This window comes from Cibotium barometz, chromosome 30 (genome assembly GCF_041138505.1).
Source record: "Cibotium barometz isolate CiBa-2024 chromosome 30, ASM4113850v1, whole genome shotgun sequence".
NCBI lineage: Eukaryota > Viridiplantae > Streptophyta > Polypodiopsida > Cyatheales > Cibotiaceae > Cibotium > Cibotium barometz.
In genome coordinates, this window is record NC_141075.1 from 38,536,101 (window position 1) to 38,552,643 (window position 16,543).

Consider the following 16,543-nt stretch of genomic DNA (forward strand, 5'->3'; position numbering starts at 1 on the left):
TGAATGCACTTATTAATCAGTCCCAGCCGACCAATCCACCCCAACCAATTAATGCATTCATGGGTGCTTGTGTAGATAGTAGATGCCATTGAAGGTACTGAAAATCATGAATGTAATTTTTTATTGAAAAAAATGAGCAAGTTCTCATGTGACTAGATTTACTAGGATTACTAGCAAGTTCACAATGCTCGAATAACTGGACTAATTAGGGATGTATGAGCATGTACTTTCACTATACTAGAATCACTGGACTAGGTAGAGATGTACGAGCATGAACTTTTCTTTCACTGGACTACAACAGACTTCACGCATTCAGAAAAAACACACAACACGGAGATGTTGGAAACATATTAACATTTAAATGATGCCAGATTCATGCATCTTAAGAATGAGGACGACCCACCACTACACCCTATTAATCATGCGTAGGCATTTCTTTGAAATGCATAAAGCACCTTTCAGATGCAAGTTCTGGTAATCAACAAACAATAGCTGCAGTAAAAGGACATGATCAATAATAGTGGTGCTCAAATTTCTGAATGCCAACATATGCAATTGCAAGGCTTTTATAAAGCATCTGCCAAAGCATTGTAGAAATGAAATGATAGCATGATTTGAGCCAACATATGCAATTGCAAGGCTTTTAAAAAGCACTTCCCATATGCCAAAGCATCGTAGAAATGAAATGATAGCATGCCTTGCGCAACAAAGCCCAGATTCACAAACATGCTTTCAAATACCACCCGGTCTGGGCATTTCAGTTGCAACATTTGGCACTGAAACTTTATTTAAAATTTGCTCCTTCACACCACAATGAAAAAGTTCATTGAGTGTAGCAAGACACCAATTCTCTGAAACTTGGAATGTAAAACCATATGCTCAAAATGATGTCATTGATTCAATCCTTGAGCTAGAACCTACTCTCATGCATTAAGATAATCAAGTACATAAAAATAAAGTAACAAAACAGATCTTGCAAATTTAACTTTATTATAACAGGCCTATGTTCGGTTGAGATCTTGCACAAGAAATCATCCCACAAGACCTACTACTCATCCCGTACAGCCCTGACAGTTCCTGCCGAAACAACCCAGAAACAAAAGCTTGTGTTCAGTGGTAAAAACTTAATGTGACTAATGTTGCATGAGCAGTTTAGTACATGCGTCTGCAAATTATGTAGATTATTAAGTCTATACATGTACTCTTTTGACTCATCACGATGCAGAGTTTACTTTTTTTAATGCATCTTTTATCAACGTTTATGGAGTTTGATTTAAACAGTAAGACAATGCTCCATGGTATACTCATGACATTGAGTGCTTGATTTGAGCACACTTCCAATGACAACTAAAATGAGCAAATCAAACAGTTGGAAAAAACATTTAAGATAAACCAATCTGTACATCCTCGTGTGTGAGCTTGTTTGCAAAAATAAATAAAAATCCCTGTTTTCGTATGTGTAACAAGGTGGGGTTTTCACACACGACTATTAATGCAATTAAACACTTGTACTTGAAAGAGTGCACAGAGCGGAAGCAAAAGGGCACTAGAGTGTGCTGAATAGAGAGTGCAAGAGAGAGATATGGAGCAACTATGCTGAATATACTGAAGCAAAACAGTCCCAAGCAAGAGACGGAAGTAGTCTCATAAGTGAGGGAGCAAAGATAGACAAGGCAAGATGAAAAGTGAGAGGCCAGCCCCACCTATTTATAGGTGGGGAGAGCTGGCCAACTCGGAAAATACCATATGGGCTGGGAAAAATCCCAGAAAAATATGTAAAATAGGGGTGGCTAGCCCACAATCAAGGGCCATGCAAAAGGGACCAAAAGGACACCAAAAATGGGCAGAATCTAGGGATGAATGTGCTAACAATACTCCTTACACTATATATATATATATATATATATATATATATATATATATATATATACCTAGATGAATCCAGGAACATGCCCAAATTCACCTTTTAGGAACGTGCATGTTATATACTCATGGTAGTCAACCCACAAGACTATATAACTATCAACTCCATTATGTATAGTATGGACTAGATACTATGACATCCCCACTAACGTCATCAGTGCCCAATAGTGGGTGTAGAACCCTATATCAAGATATGCTCTCACACACACACACACACACACACACATAAGAGCATATATTCACACAAAGCCCTTCATACTGAGTTTCTGTCAAACCTCCGGAGATGCAAGGCAGACTCAGCCATAATGAAGCCTAGCAATAAGGGAAGTAGCAAATAGAAAGAATTCGTACAGCAAATAAGTAGTTGATAGGACAAATGTTTAATGCACCACTAAAGATAGAAAGAATTAGCACAATATCAACTGGCCGCAACTCGGACGAAAACTTCACAATGTGAAATCTGCATGTCCGCTAATACGGTTGAATTATATACCTAGATAAATCTAGGAACATGCCCAAATTCACCTTTTAGAAATGTGTATGTTATATACTCATGGTAGTCAACCCACAAGACTATATAACTATCAACTCCATTATGCATAGTATGGACTAGATACTACGACATCCCCACTAACATCATCCGTGCCCAATAGTGGGTGTAGAACTCCCTACACTATAATCCACAACACCCATACCTACTCCACTCTTCATTTCATCCATACAACACCCATACCTCTTGAAGCCGATTCTCAAGATTTTAGTCTCATTCTGACTTTGCAGCACAGCCCATGCTTCTGTTGCTGTTGAGACATGTAGCACCATGGATCTTCCACGCTGGTAACATGGCACAAAGAGCGTCTACATCCTTTCGTTTCCAAGCTAGGACAAGATTGGCAGCGGACACAGCCAGATTTCCTTGTGAATCCAACATTGGTGGTGGGTGAACATTAACACCGATGACGGTATCCCAAAGCTCATAAGAGGACATGACAGTCTTTAGCTTGAAGTTCCAAAGAGGATAATTAGTGCCGTTGAGGCTTTTATTGACATCAAATGGCAGTGAGGGAGTCTAGTAGAAGAAAGCTTTTTCCCCTAATGCTCTTTTACACAACAACTAGCAAAGAAACTTTTTACTCAACCGAAGCTCTCATACCATGTAATAGGACACAGCACGCAGACTGCATTTACAAGAAGTAGAATCTTTCAAAGCATAAAACAATGATGTATTATTGATGTAATATATAGTAGATGGTCAAAGCTCCACACCTATGTGCTTCTATGAAGGGAGCTTCAATGGCTGATTTAATACGCAGCGGAGATGATGACAAAATCTGGAAACACAAGAGCAAGAACAGTGCAGAAAAACAGCACAAGAGAAGGAGAGAGAGAGAGAGGCGTGTAACTCTGCTCTATATACACAAGAAGATCCCGGAATACAAGATACTACAAGACACTAATGTGGCAAGGGCTGTGGGCCATTTTATATGGCCCCCAAGCAGCAGTCGGCCTGCACCAAAGGCAGCCGACAGGCCTCTCTCTCCACGACCAGCATCTATACCAGTCGGCCAGAACTGTGCACTGTTGGCCAGCACCACAAAGGTGTCCACACACAGTCGGGTACAGTCGGCCAAGATAAAGGTCCTCCTGCCACTAGAAGACTGCCACCCAAGCCACAGAAAAATGGGAAAATATGGGGAGTGAGGAAAAATGAGAAAACACCTACAATGGGCGGGCACACCCACAACAAAGGCCTTGGTGTCTGGTAAAGACAGGAGATGACCTCTAACACCCCCTCTCAGCTCCTGATTGTGAAACCAACCACAGGGAGCTGGAGTGCCGCCTGAGCAAATCCTGAGATAGCGACTTCGTGAAGAGGTCCACCGTAGTGTCCTCCATCGAACAGAACTCTAGCAAGATGTCATCAACAACGATATTTTCACGAACAAAGTGCCTCTGGATGACCGTGGGTTCCTCTAGTGGAAGCCCAATCCTGCCATGCAACCTCTGCAACCTCACCACCTCACAAGCAGCACCACAATTAGCCCGGTACTCTTCCTCTGTCGTCAACAAGGAAAAAGATGACTGCCTCTTACTACTCCATAAAACTACTCCTGGGCCTGAAGTAGAACTCCTCGTGTCTGAATCTCCTCCCCAAACTTAGTCACTCCATCCGTGGAGCCGGACTCCATCCATCAATCCCCCTCCTGTGTAAAAGAGACCAAGATCCTTTGTATTACGCAATCCTGCCTCCCAAAGAGTCATCTGCAAACACGAGCTCAACAGCCTCATCAGGAAGCTCCCGTCCAATCTGGCATACATCAACCAAATCAATGAACCATTCTGCTTCTGTGTCAAAGAGGCATCATACTGCTCACAAGGATCAACACCTGTTATGGTGGGATGCCACTGGCCAAGTCCTGGAAACCTGCTGCAGACCACTCAAGGCCTTCTGAAACCTGTTGACCACCACCTTTGAGTCCGGAACCCCACAGCGCCCAGAGAATGTGCAACATCCACCTCCTTCTACAAGTAATCAACTACCACCTGCCTGACTTTCCAAGAGGTCCCCGTGGAAAGAACTTCCTCGTCTACAGGAGTTTCTTTGTCCCGAATACTACGAGACATCAGAGCATAAGTTACCTGTAAAGTTTCCTCTGATTGACGAACACAAGAACTACCAACATCTGTACTGGCAAACTATCCTCCATCTGGTCCCAGAAAGCCTGCACATGCAGCGTATCCACACTTAAGCTGAACGGGAAGGAGTTATGTGCCTAGAAGCACCACAATCTAGAATCCACTCCTGAGTATCCGTAGCGACGAGTCCTCCAACCTCCTCCCTGCCTAAAGAAAATGAAACATCCGTGTCCATCACCTCCAGGTGCACAAAAGCTAGAGTCTTCATGATTGCTACTGAGGAGTCTTCACCCTTCTCGGTGTTCCGCTTGGGACACAGTGGCCTTTCTCGCCACAATCATTAAAGGTCCTCTTTGCCTTCAGTTTCTCGCAGTCAGCGTCGGACTTCTTCTCAGAAGACTTCTCCAGTGAAGCCTTCCCTTTGCCCTTGTTGTTACAGCCTTTCGACCGTTGGCCAGTTAAGACCTCCGAACCTCCGCCCTATGGAGGGTTCGAGAGTCTTTCCTCCTGGTCCAAGACCATGGGCACAAGCTCCTCCCATGTAATGGTACTGAGCCTGCCACTGGTAATCAAAGACGAGTAGAATGCTGAGTACTGAGAGGGAAAATGCGACAGCAACGTTATGGCCATGTCTTCTGACGATATCTCCTTCCCAGCCTGAAGAACTTCAGGCTGAAGAGCCTACAACTTGTTCATATGCTCCCGTGTTGTCGACAACTTTGCAGGGCTCATAACCCGCGTCTGCAGTGTGCAGTTGAGGAAGATGAATGAATGGACCCTAGCGTTGACACGATCCCACAACTGTGCCTGTGCCTCCCGGTCCTTACGAATCGACGGTAACTTCCTTTCCTCTACCTCTGGCCGTGGAACCCCAACAACGATGAAATCAACAAGGTCGTATGACTCTAGAACAGATTCCATCATAACCTTCCATATGCCGTAGTTGTTCCTGTCCAACTGACGATCCACCGAAAACGTGGGGAGTGTTGGGATATTCACATGTCTCTCAGCCATCTCAAGCAGATCTGCCATTGCGGGGATGTAACTGAAAAAGGGTGGGTGGGTGGGAACAAAGAAGAACTTAACCTGCAAGTGGCTGTCCAGCAAATCAGCCCGCCGTCCTCTTGCTTCTCCTCTTCCCGAACAGTCCCAAACAGTCCACCAATCAGCAACGCAACAGTCCCCCTCTTGCTCAAACAACTCCCAAGATCTATCAAGAGCCTAGGGCTCTGATACCATGTCAGAATATGCAGCGGAGATGATGACAAAATCTAGAAACACTAGAGCAAGAACAGTGCAGAAAAACAGCACAAGAGAAGGAGAGAGATAGAGGCATGTAACTCTGCTCTATATACACAAGAAGATCCCGGAATACAAGATACTACAAGACACTAATGTGGCAAGGGCTGTGGCCCCCAAGCAGCAGTCGGCCTACACCAAAGGCAACCGACAGGCCTATCTCTCCACGACTAGCATCTATACCAATCGGCCAGAACTGTGCATTGTCGGCCACCAGCACCAAAAAGGTGTCCACACACAGTCGGGTACAGTCGGCCAAGATAAAGGTCCTCCTGCCACTAGAAGACTGCCACCCAAGCCACAGAAAATTGGAAAAATATGGGGGAAAAATACGGGGAGTGAGGAAAAATGAGAAAACACCTACAATGGGTGGGCACACCCACAACAGAGGCCTTGGTGTTTGGTAAAGACAGGAGATGACTTCTAACAGCTAATAGAAGCTAGAGTGTAAACTAACAATGATGACTGATAGATTGTGTGGAGCTAGTAATGTCTATATAGACACGGAGATGCAAGGTGGCCATAACTAGGTTGTGCTGGTACACGATCATGATCGGTGCTATCTTCCAAGGTGTTGAACTGGTCCACAAAGAACTACTAGAAACTGCTACATACTTATGCCTATCCGAGGCTCAACCATGGCTTCTCCCCATAATGGGGGGTCCGCACGTACATGAGCTAGTAAGTCTGAACGTAACAATATGAGAGTGGAGCATTGATATTCAACAACTTCACTACCCAACCATTTAATGGTCCTCTTGCACAATTCCTCTTTTGAAGCCCAAATTAGGCAAATCGTGGCTTCTATTACATACTAGGCCCATGCTACCCTTGCCCAATGCTTGCAATATGGCTAGCTTCTTCACATTGTCCACCTCAAACATTGGTTAAGCCCTTTAGATTCCCTAAATACACACTTGCCCCAAGGAGGATCCCGTCAATACAAGACATGCGACACATTACTATGAGTCAACTTGCATTTATATATATATATATATATACATATACCTAGATGAATCCACGAACATGCCCAAATTCACCTTTTAGGAACGTGCATGTTATATACTCATGGTAGTCAACCCACAAGACTATATAACTATCAACTCCATTATGCATAGTATGGACTAGATACTACGACATCCCCACTAACGTCATCAGTGCCCAATAGTGGGTGTAGAACACTGTATCAAGATATGCTCTCACACACGCACTCCACACACACATAAGAGCATATATTCACACAGTTCTTCGTACTGAGTTTCTGTCAAACCTCCGGAGATGCAGGGCAGACTCAGCCATAATGAAGCCTAGCACTAAGGGAAGTAGCAAATAGAAAGAATTAGTTCAGCAAATAAGTAGTTGATAGGACAAATGCACCGCTAGATGGAAAGAATAAGCACAATTGCCTATGACCTTGTGCAACAATTGGCGCTCAATTATTACCTTTATTTTTAAAGCTATCTAAGCTTGTTCAAAGACCAATGTCAAGTAGCATGAGAAGCTTTGAGCTTTTATCAAATATCTAATACTCATCACAGATACCATGATCAGCTAGAAGAGAACCACGCGCAACACACCTGTGCAAGTCAAAATGTCAAACCCCCCCCCCCCCCAAACCACCCAAAAAAAAAGACATTGGCTTATTACAGTAGGAGTGAAGTACAAGAAAGGCTGAAAAGATAGTGCAAGATGCACCAACCCCTTGACCATATAAAAAAAAAGTCTCCTCTCCCATGTGCTAGAAATCTACTCCAAGCTGAATGTCACAACCACCATCCCATCATTGGGTGTATGCCATGCTTGTTACTTAACAAGCTAATTGGCTGTCCTGACCAGCACATTTCTCTCTTTTTTTGCAAATTTCCCTGCCCCAAATAGGCAGCCTACCTGCCTGGGCATGGTTCCTACATGAGCGCCCTGTCCTGACAGCTTTGCCCACCTGGTAAATGGTTGCAAGCTTGCCTTCCGTCAGCTATTTCCTTCTTCCCACCTCTGGCCGGCTCTTGATCACTACATCCTACTCTATCCTTGTGCATTCCTACTCACACTAGCCTCTCTCCTCCCTAATATCACAACTGATGAATTGGGCTTCAATCTCTCTTTGCATGTAACAGCTCATGTTGTCAGTTTGTCTTTCAGGATGTCCCATTGGCTATGGCCTTGGTGTCAAGACATTTTCCCTACCTCACACTTCATGCCTAGGTAAAGCTATGGCTTTATGTCCACTATGCATGCTGATGCATCAAGAGTCATGTGAAATATAAGGCATCACAGAAAAGTGTTTAAATAAAATACTCACATACTCTCAGGTCTATCATGCAAGGAGAAACCCCGCGTAAAAGAGAAAAGCACAAGCAGCAAAGAACTTATGTTGTCAGCACTACAGCATGACATAAACTGCACACAACAACAAATCTACTTTCAAAAGAGATACAAAGGCCAATCGAAAGTGTACCTCTGAACCTTCTTTTGTTGATCTCGGCATCCGCTTCCCTGTGTTTCTCAACATCTGCCTGCAGCTTTTCTTCCCAAGTAGCCAGGCCATTTGCAACAGTGATGCCAATGCCCATCAGCAAAAGATGCTCCCATGGATCTGAAGCACAACAATGCATAAGTACACTTGAATAGATCAACAATAGTTTAGAAACCTAGATTCAGCCTTGACCTAATTACCATGATTACCCTAAAACTATCCTCATTGTACTAATTTATCCTAGCTAGGGAAATTTTCCCTATTACCCTAGACAGAGAAATCTGCCCTGATGTTTTTCTATATGCTTTACACGACTTCTCCGAAACCCTAGCTTATTCCACTATGAATGATGGCCCATTCTCGAATTTTACCTGAGTTTCGCCTGAGCGTTTTATACAGATTCACTGATAGACCTAGTTTTGTGGAAGAAATTTGCCCAATTTCTCTGATAACCTTAGTTTTTGTAAAAAAAAATTTGAGAAAAGAAAAAACATTAAGTAAAAAATAAATGCATGAGGGAGGGGGAAGAGAAATGTGCCTACGTCTCATGAGAGGTTGCTTCCGAATGGCATTGGAGTAGAGCTGCGAAGCCAGGCCGAACGCAGCCCCAAAGAACGTTGCCGTGCCCATGGTGCCACACAAATGCCAAAAAGCACTAAAACGTTTTATGCTCCTTGAATCATCTCACCTTTCTCTTTTCTATATCTCTATATTATATAAAGCCTACTGAGTAGCATGGTAAGAATTTGGAGGTTAGGACGTATTTTAGAGGTTCGAGGAAGGGTAGGCTCCTACCCGTCGAACACAGTGAGGTTACTCGTTGAATCATCTCACCTTTCTCTTTTCTATATCTCTATATTATATAAAGCCTACTGAGTAGCATGGTAAGAATTTGGAGGTTAGGACGTATTTTAGAGGTTCGAGGAAGGGTAGGCTCCTGCTCCTTGAATCATCTCACCTTTCTCTTTTCTATATCTCTATATTATATAAAGCCTACTGAGTAGCATGGTAAGAATTTGGAGGTTAGGACGTATTTTAGAGGTTCGAGGAAGGGTAGGCTCCTACCTGTCGAACACAGTGAGGTTACTCGTTGTATCCTAAATGGTTCTCTCCAATATCAATTGATGTTGTATCCTAAATGGTTCTCTCCAATATCATTTGATGTTGTAGCTTGGAAAGGTTAATTAATTTAAGATCTAGTCTCTTGCATCTCTCTCACGTATTAACTGATGTAACTTGGCAAGGTTATTTATCTAAGATCTAGACTCTTGCATCTCGCCTCTCTTCATCTCCGTTTTGTTGCCTAACATTTAGTAAGGTATTGATATGTTGAAATGAGGTTGGTTGCTTATGGAGTTGTAGAAATTATCACTAAGAGACATCTCTCAATGACCTAAGCTACTCACAAAGCAAAAGATAAATTAAGAACTAAACAATGCATTAAATCAATCACAAAGTAGTTACATCTTTTTATAGCCTTATTTGCCACATATATCATTGTTGTGTCTAGTGTGCCACCTACACCATGCAGGTGCCCTTCTACAGTCTACCCTAGGTTGATCTAGTCTCTACACCTTCTACCTTTGTTTACAACCTTTAAACTTACACAACGTGTTAAATAAAATGTCACAAAGATTTTGCACTTAGCATCTAACAAATGGATGGTTTGATCACATATTTTTATCACTCTCTCTTGATCAAAGCATCCATGCCTCATAGAGTGTGCTTTGACCAAGGAGCTCCCAACAAAAGACAAACAAATAGGCCACTCAATTTTACTACACTAGATATTGAACACAAATTTATAAGGATGATCACAAAGATTTATTGCATATGACACTAAGTTGATGATGATGCCCCACAACAAAGTGTATATGTTGCCAAGATTACCCCAAATGGAGCACGTAAACCAAAAGAAGCTTGCACATACATATTGGTGCTAGAAGGCCCAACCAAAGTGTCACTTGGTACTTTGTTGAGAGATGTAAATGCAACACAACCTCCCTTGTTGAGGGATGGAGGCAAGAAGGTAGGGCATTCTTTGCCTATATGGAGGGTCACCTTCACAGTGGTTCTTTCTCACAAGAGGGGGGGTAGAGGAGAAGTTCATGCAAGGGAGAAACCTACACTCAATCCTATCTAATCAAGTGAACCATCAAGTTATATAAGCAAGGAGCCATGAGGATACAAGCAAGCAGAGAAGAGGGAGAGTCACTTGAATTCTAATGCAAGGGAGTGAATGTGTATTCCTTAATGTCAAAAATGACTTATATTATACAAATGGCTAGTTTTCACACTAGGTTGGACAAAACTTTTAAAAAAATCCATGGCCACTAGTTTTAGCCTTAAGCAAGTATGTACACAAAGTTTATGACTTTCTTATTTAGTATTAAGCTTAGGGTAGGGCAACTACAAAGATTTTAGCACACTTCCAAAGAATGGGCTTCCCTTACATGTGGGTAAGGATTGGTGAAGCACATTACCCACATGTGGGCTTAGGATTGGAGAAGCACCTTACAGTAGGACAAGCCGATGAAACCATGTGGGAGTAAAGTGGTTAACCTTCCTAATGGTGGCCACGTAGAGTGAAGCCTGCATAGGCGATGACTATCAAATGGCAGGTCGGCCACAGCAAGGCCAGTCACCAAGAAGATCACCAAGCATGAGATGAGCGTGTTGTTTGGAAAAACGTAGAGGAGGAGGTGGCCACCACCAGGAGGGGGTAGTAGACGTAGACATTCGTTGGAGAGGGAACCAGCCAGGCAAGCAGCGTGCACACGCACGTGGGTGTCTGCTGGCCAAGATGGAATGATGTGGAGGAGACACTCGATGGAGAGGCTTGTGGTGAAGAGATCCAGGCCAGTGTCAGAAATAAACTTTTTTTTCTAACCAGTGAAAAAAAGGATGACCTTCAAGGCCAACTGGTTTTTATTGAAAAAGTGCATAGATTAATCGGTTTTATAACTAAAACTTCAAAAAATTGACCTTCAAGGCCAATTGGTTTTTATTGAAAAAGTGCATAGATTAATCGATTTTATAACTAAAACTTCAATTTTAACTAAAACTTCAAAAAATTGAATCTTTAAATCGAAGGCTAGGCAAAATTATAACCAGTTTTTCTCAATTTCAGCCATGAAAATTACACTAAAGGGCAGTTTTTTCTGACACTGATCCAGGCTAGGAGCAGCTATAGAAGTGGCAACAGCCAAGTAGGGCTTCAACGCGTCAACAAAGGCACTCAAGTCAGGAGATGGTGACCAAAACAATAACGTAGAAAATGCAAAGGGTGAAAGTAGAAGAAAACGAAAGCAAGTAGGTTGAAGGGCCAAAAAAAAATGCAGGTATGTTAGCTGGCCACCTGGGCTCATAAAGAAGATGCATGGTGGCTTGTGTAAAATAGAGGGAAGAGGAAGCAAGGTTAACCATGCTCTGTACTATGTTGAAATCTATGGTACCAGGATTAAGAGAGTGAGAGTGGAGGTGGAGATGGATGCTCAACCCATGGTGATGGGGTGATGGTGATGGAAAGGGAGAGAGAGAGAGAGAGTGAGAGAGAGAGATGCAAGTACTCAAGAGAGAGGGTTGCCCAATAACACAATGATTGTATTATGATTGATAACATGTATAATGCTTTTGTAGGCACTAGGCCTTATCTTTTGACCAAAATAACATATGGGATATTCACACTCAAAGAGTGTGAATAACCACTAAGCTTGGGACAAGGTTTTAGTGACCATGGATACTCTCCCATAGAAGCTTGGGATAAGATTGCACAATTTGGACAATGCCAAAAGCACATCACTGTTCATGCTAGATGCATTTGAAATGGAAACAATAGTGGAGCTGGCTTGCCTCAAGATAAAGTTCTCCCCACACATGGCTTGCCTTGGTTTGATACTAGGGCCAATCACAACATAATGCTTTGGGAGACGTGGACCTCATAAGGCCACTTGTCCCTCTAACACCGTCTGCCAATCCATAGCCATTAGTTGCTTTCACACTACACTGGGGCTAGTTGTAACATAATGCCTTGGGAGATATGGTCCCTACATGTCCCTCTAACACCATCTGCCAATCCATAGCCATTGATTTCTTTTAAGCAAAAATTTACGTTGAAACAAAACCATGTTATATGCAAGTTGTATGTGATCCCCACAGGTATAATAAAATGGAGCATCATCCTCAGGAGGGGATGCATTACAACATTGATTGGCAAAGAAGCACAACTACACTCAAGCTTCCCCTTGAGATGGTTACCATACCTTTGGTGGACACAGATACCCCAAAGCCTTTAACATCCCAAGTCTCATTGTCCAAATGTGTGTCCTCACCTCAAGTAAACCCTAAAATTCAACACCTCTCTCACCTCGCCATGTCGAGATTTATGGTCACCAAAACCATGATGTAATTTTGGCACCGTCCAACTGTGCAGTCCAACTATGCACAACCATGCCTTCTTGTACCGAGCTTCTATGAGAGAGTATCCATGGTCGCTAGAACTTGTATCTAATCCTTGATAGAGTCAAGATCCAGGAGGGGCTCATATTTTAGGTCCTCATCTTCACCATCCATCATCTTTTTATATGATCTACACATATCAATTGAGGTGGTCAAAGCTGTTGTTGTGTTGCATGCTATTGAGACTGAAGTAATCCAAATGATTGTGTCAAACTTGTCTGCGAGGATGCCTTGACCCATGGGCTGAGTCTTTCCTATTTTTAAGGCTATTTTTAAGCATTGGTCACCTTTGTATATGTTATCATAAATGTGATTGGTTTCCCAATTGTGAACCAACCTTACTTCTCACATATAATGCTTTCTGTGTAGAACACTCTTCTCTGGAAATCCATCACCACAAATGACTGGTGGAAGCTTACTTCAAAGTTCTTGATTTTTTCATCCTGAAGGATGTGGTTTAGCTATGTTCCCATTGGCAAGCTTGACTAGGAGAGAGACTTATGCTGCCTAGGGCTTGTTTAGGCCTCCTCCTAACAATCCTTGGTTGTTATGGTAACACTAGCACTACCAACGAAGATTGTGGAGATCGTCAGGCAACACGGAATTTATTGCTCCCATTGGCAAGCTTGACTAGGAGAGACTTATGCTGCCTAGGACTTCTACAAGCCTCTTCCTAGCAATCCTTGGTTGTTATGTTAACACCAGCACCACTAACAAAGATTGTGGAGATCGTCAAGCAACATGACATTTACTGCTTTCGGCTATCCTTTAGTCTTGGGTAGGAAAGGAGAGCACTCTATGTGGCATGGTTTATCCTCTTCGAGTTCAACTATATAGGCTCTTAGATTCCCACTCATCCAGTTGGATAAGTCTTTTCAAGGTTGAGAATTTCCTTGTAAAAAAGAGAGCTTATTAGGCTCGAACTTTCAAGAGACAAGAAGGTTGTGAGGTTTGCTATGTCCCATGAGTAATATGTGCAATCACTTAAAGGTTAATTTCTCACAGAAGTCTATTCCAAAGGGGCTTCTCTCATAAGTCTAAGATCTGTTTTGGCTTGACTTTAAACTCTCCTTACTTAGGGATAATCTCTTGACATAATCTAATATATGTGAGGGATCAGCTATATACCTCAGAAGTCTAAGATCTATTCTAGCTTGACTTTAAACTCTTCTTACTTATTAGTGGATTTAGTATCATCATAAGATGTATTTAGCAATTTATTTAGTTCCTTTTAGATATAGTAAATGTGAAATAAGATTAAACAACCATGTTTTAATTCTCTAACTCTGCAAAAGTGTTTCACAACTAGTTTGTAAACCATTGTCTAGGACATAGGTTTTTAGTACACCTTATCATGCTTTTACCTATGAATCATCAACAAACTAGAGCCTGAGAAGATGAGCATACCTATTCAATGGTGACCCAAAGTTTAAGATAGCCTCGGCATTGTTAACTGATTTCTTTCCCTTTCATGAAGACTTCATGATGCCGTTCTTTCGTCAGACTGCACAGTCTGGGGTTTTATGGTAGTTGACTGAGTGATGAGAATGAGTTAAAGTTGATGATGTCTAGGGAGATGATACATGATTATATGCATCTGACACCCCTATGGAAACCTGATCACATGGTAACAAAGGTCTATTGGGGATATGAGTTTACGAGAAGATGGCTATGAAGGATCACATGGTAACAAAGGTCTATTGGGGATATGAGTTTACGAGAAGATGGCTATGAAGGATCATATGATTCTCATGATGTGAAGATGTTGGGGGATGTGAGAATATATGTGAGGTAATGTTAGGGATGTCCCATGATTGATCATGTACATAATGCATTATTATGTGCATCCAGTTTCCATGTATAGGTGCTAGCCCACTTGGCATTAGGAAGAGGTACCACCAGTCAGGGAAGAGCCCAAGAGAAGTGTTAGTTAAAAAAGGTAGTTTTTTTAGTTGCTAATTAGGGTGCATGCATGGTTCTAAACAGGATGAAGCAAAGGGAAAAAAATGACAAGTTGGATTGGATGAGACTTAGCTTGGGGAATTAGTCTATTGGAACTTGGCCTTCTCCTCAGGTTTTAAGGTGATTGAGGATTGTCTTACCTAAGAGTTTGTGGCTTCTAGTTGGGAATTCACCCTTTCTACCTTTATGCTTTCATAAAATAGGTGTGAGTCAATTGTCACAGCTTTCAATTTGTTTATGGAGGTTCAATCTCTAGCAAACAATTTGTTTATGGAGGTTCAATCTCTAGCAAACAATTCCATCATGAATTTGTGTGCCCTTGCCAGCTGCTCATGTGATGCCACATGCTTTCAATATACAGAAGAAGGTGATGACCACCTTTGGAGAGAGGCCTCTTACATTGCATCCATTTGATAGTTCACTTCTTACTTGCCCTACCCATGTTGAGCATATCATGTGATTAGTAAACTCCAAGAAATGATTTCACTAATCATGCACTTATTATGCTTTTGCGAGTGCACCAGGTTTGGTGAGCATGCCTACCAAGGCATGGCGAAGTACAATACATTTTCCTAGCATCTCTTGACACATAATCTTGTCATGGATTTCATTGCCCTTGTCAACTACTCCGGCTACCACATTCCTACAAAATGAAGGTGAAGGTGATTCTGTTTAGAGATTCCCTTGTACATTCCAAACAGGTAGTTCTACTTTAATGGGAGTATTTTGCACACATGCCTACCAAGGCTTTTGCAAGCACAATATCCTATATTAACAATGCCTGAAAAGAAAAATCTCATCATGAACTTGTGTGCCCTTGCGAATTGCTCCTGTGCTATTACAAACTTTCAAGAAAAAGGTAACCATATTTGAAGAGAGGCCTCTTGCATTGCATCCATTTTATAAAGTCTAGTGCTTGCTTGCCCTACCCCTATTGGGCATATCATGCAATTGGTGCACTCCAAGAGATGTCGTCCCAAATCTCAATGCCTTTGCTTTTGCCAACACACTGCATTTGGTGTCCATGTCCACAAAGGCATTGCCAAACACTATCTTATCTCAACATCCTTCTAGAACAATCTCATCGCTCGTGAATTTAAATGCCCACCAAGAGAAACTAGTACACATTGCAATCAACATGCCTAAGCCAAAATCCACATTCACTTCAATGCTACCTATTTGACAACCAGTATAAAGGAGAAGATATTCTCTATTCGGCTACTATACTTGCTAAAAAATTCTCAATTATGAATGGTGGTATATAAATCTATACTTTGATTATCTAACCACCAACTACACTTGAGAAGAACTTTTCAATTGTGGATGGTGTTGTGTGTAAATCTAAACTACACATTTATATTCTTCTACACTTGCAAAAATATTTTCAATTGTGAATGGCATTGATGTCCTTTGATTGGCCTACTATACTTGTTTTAAAATTTTCAAATGTGAAATGTGTTGTGCATCATTATCCATTATGAACAAGAAAAAGCTTGCATAGATTCTAGGCTACATGAAAAATCTCATGACACAAAACTCGCAAAAAGATATTCCCCCTTGAAATTTAGTTTATGTGGAAAACTGGGTATTGAACCTTCATCTAAGGATGGAAATTTTTGTCTAGGAGGACTTAAAAAATAATGACATATAATCATACCTAAAATTTTAACCTTAATCAAGTTTAAAAAATTTCTTAGAGGTAGTAATCCTTGAGACAATAAATGATTAAATTAAGTCGGCATTAAAAATAGAGAATTTTATGCATACCCTTATGTGTGGAAATAATGCACT

The 16,543-nt window shown here is 41.8% G+C and overlaps 1 protein-coding gene across 1 annotated transcript; it reads right to left on the reverse strand.

Annotated features, from left to right (window-relative positions):
• Positions 1 to 769: 769 nt before the first annotated feature.
• Positions 770 to 9,032, reverse strand: LOC147621461 (excitatory amino acid transporter). The gene is made up of 3 exons (XM_086824203.1): positions 8,875 to 9,032; positions 8,315 to 8,452; positions 770 to 1,077 (listed from the first exon to the last, which is right to left on the reverse strand). The coding sequence occupies exons 1-3, from the start codon at positions 8,960 to 8,962 to the stop codon at positions 1,049 to 1,051; spliced, it is 255 nt and encodes an 84-aa protein (XP_086680329.1). The 5' UTR covers positions 8,963 to 9,032; the 3' UTR covers positions 770 to 1,048.
• Positions 9,033 to 16,543: the final 7,511 nt, after the last annotated feature.

Coding starts and splice junctions, on each gene's coding strand:
- LOC147621461 (XM_086824203.1), bottom strand. CDS start 8,962: ATGGGCACGGCAACGTTCTTTGGGGCTGCGTTCGGCCTGGCTTCGCAG. Junction 8,453..8,874: donor GAAGCAACCTCTCATGAGAC/GTAGGCACATTT, acceptor GTTGTGCTTCAG/ATCCATGGGAGCATCTTTTG. Junction 1,078..8,314: donor CAACAAAAGAAGGTTCAGAG/GTACACTTTCGA, acceptor TTGTTTCGGCAG/GAACTGTCAGGGCTGTACGG.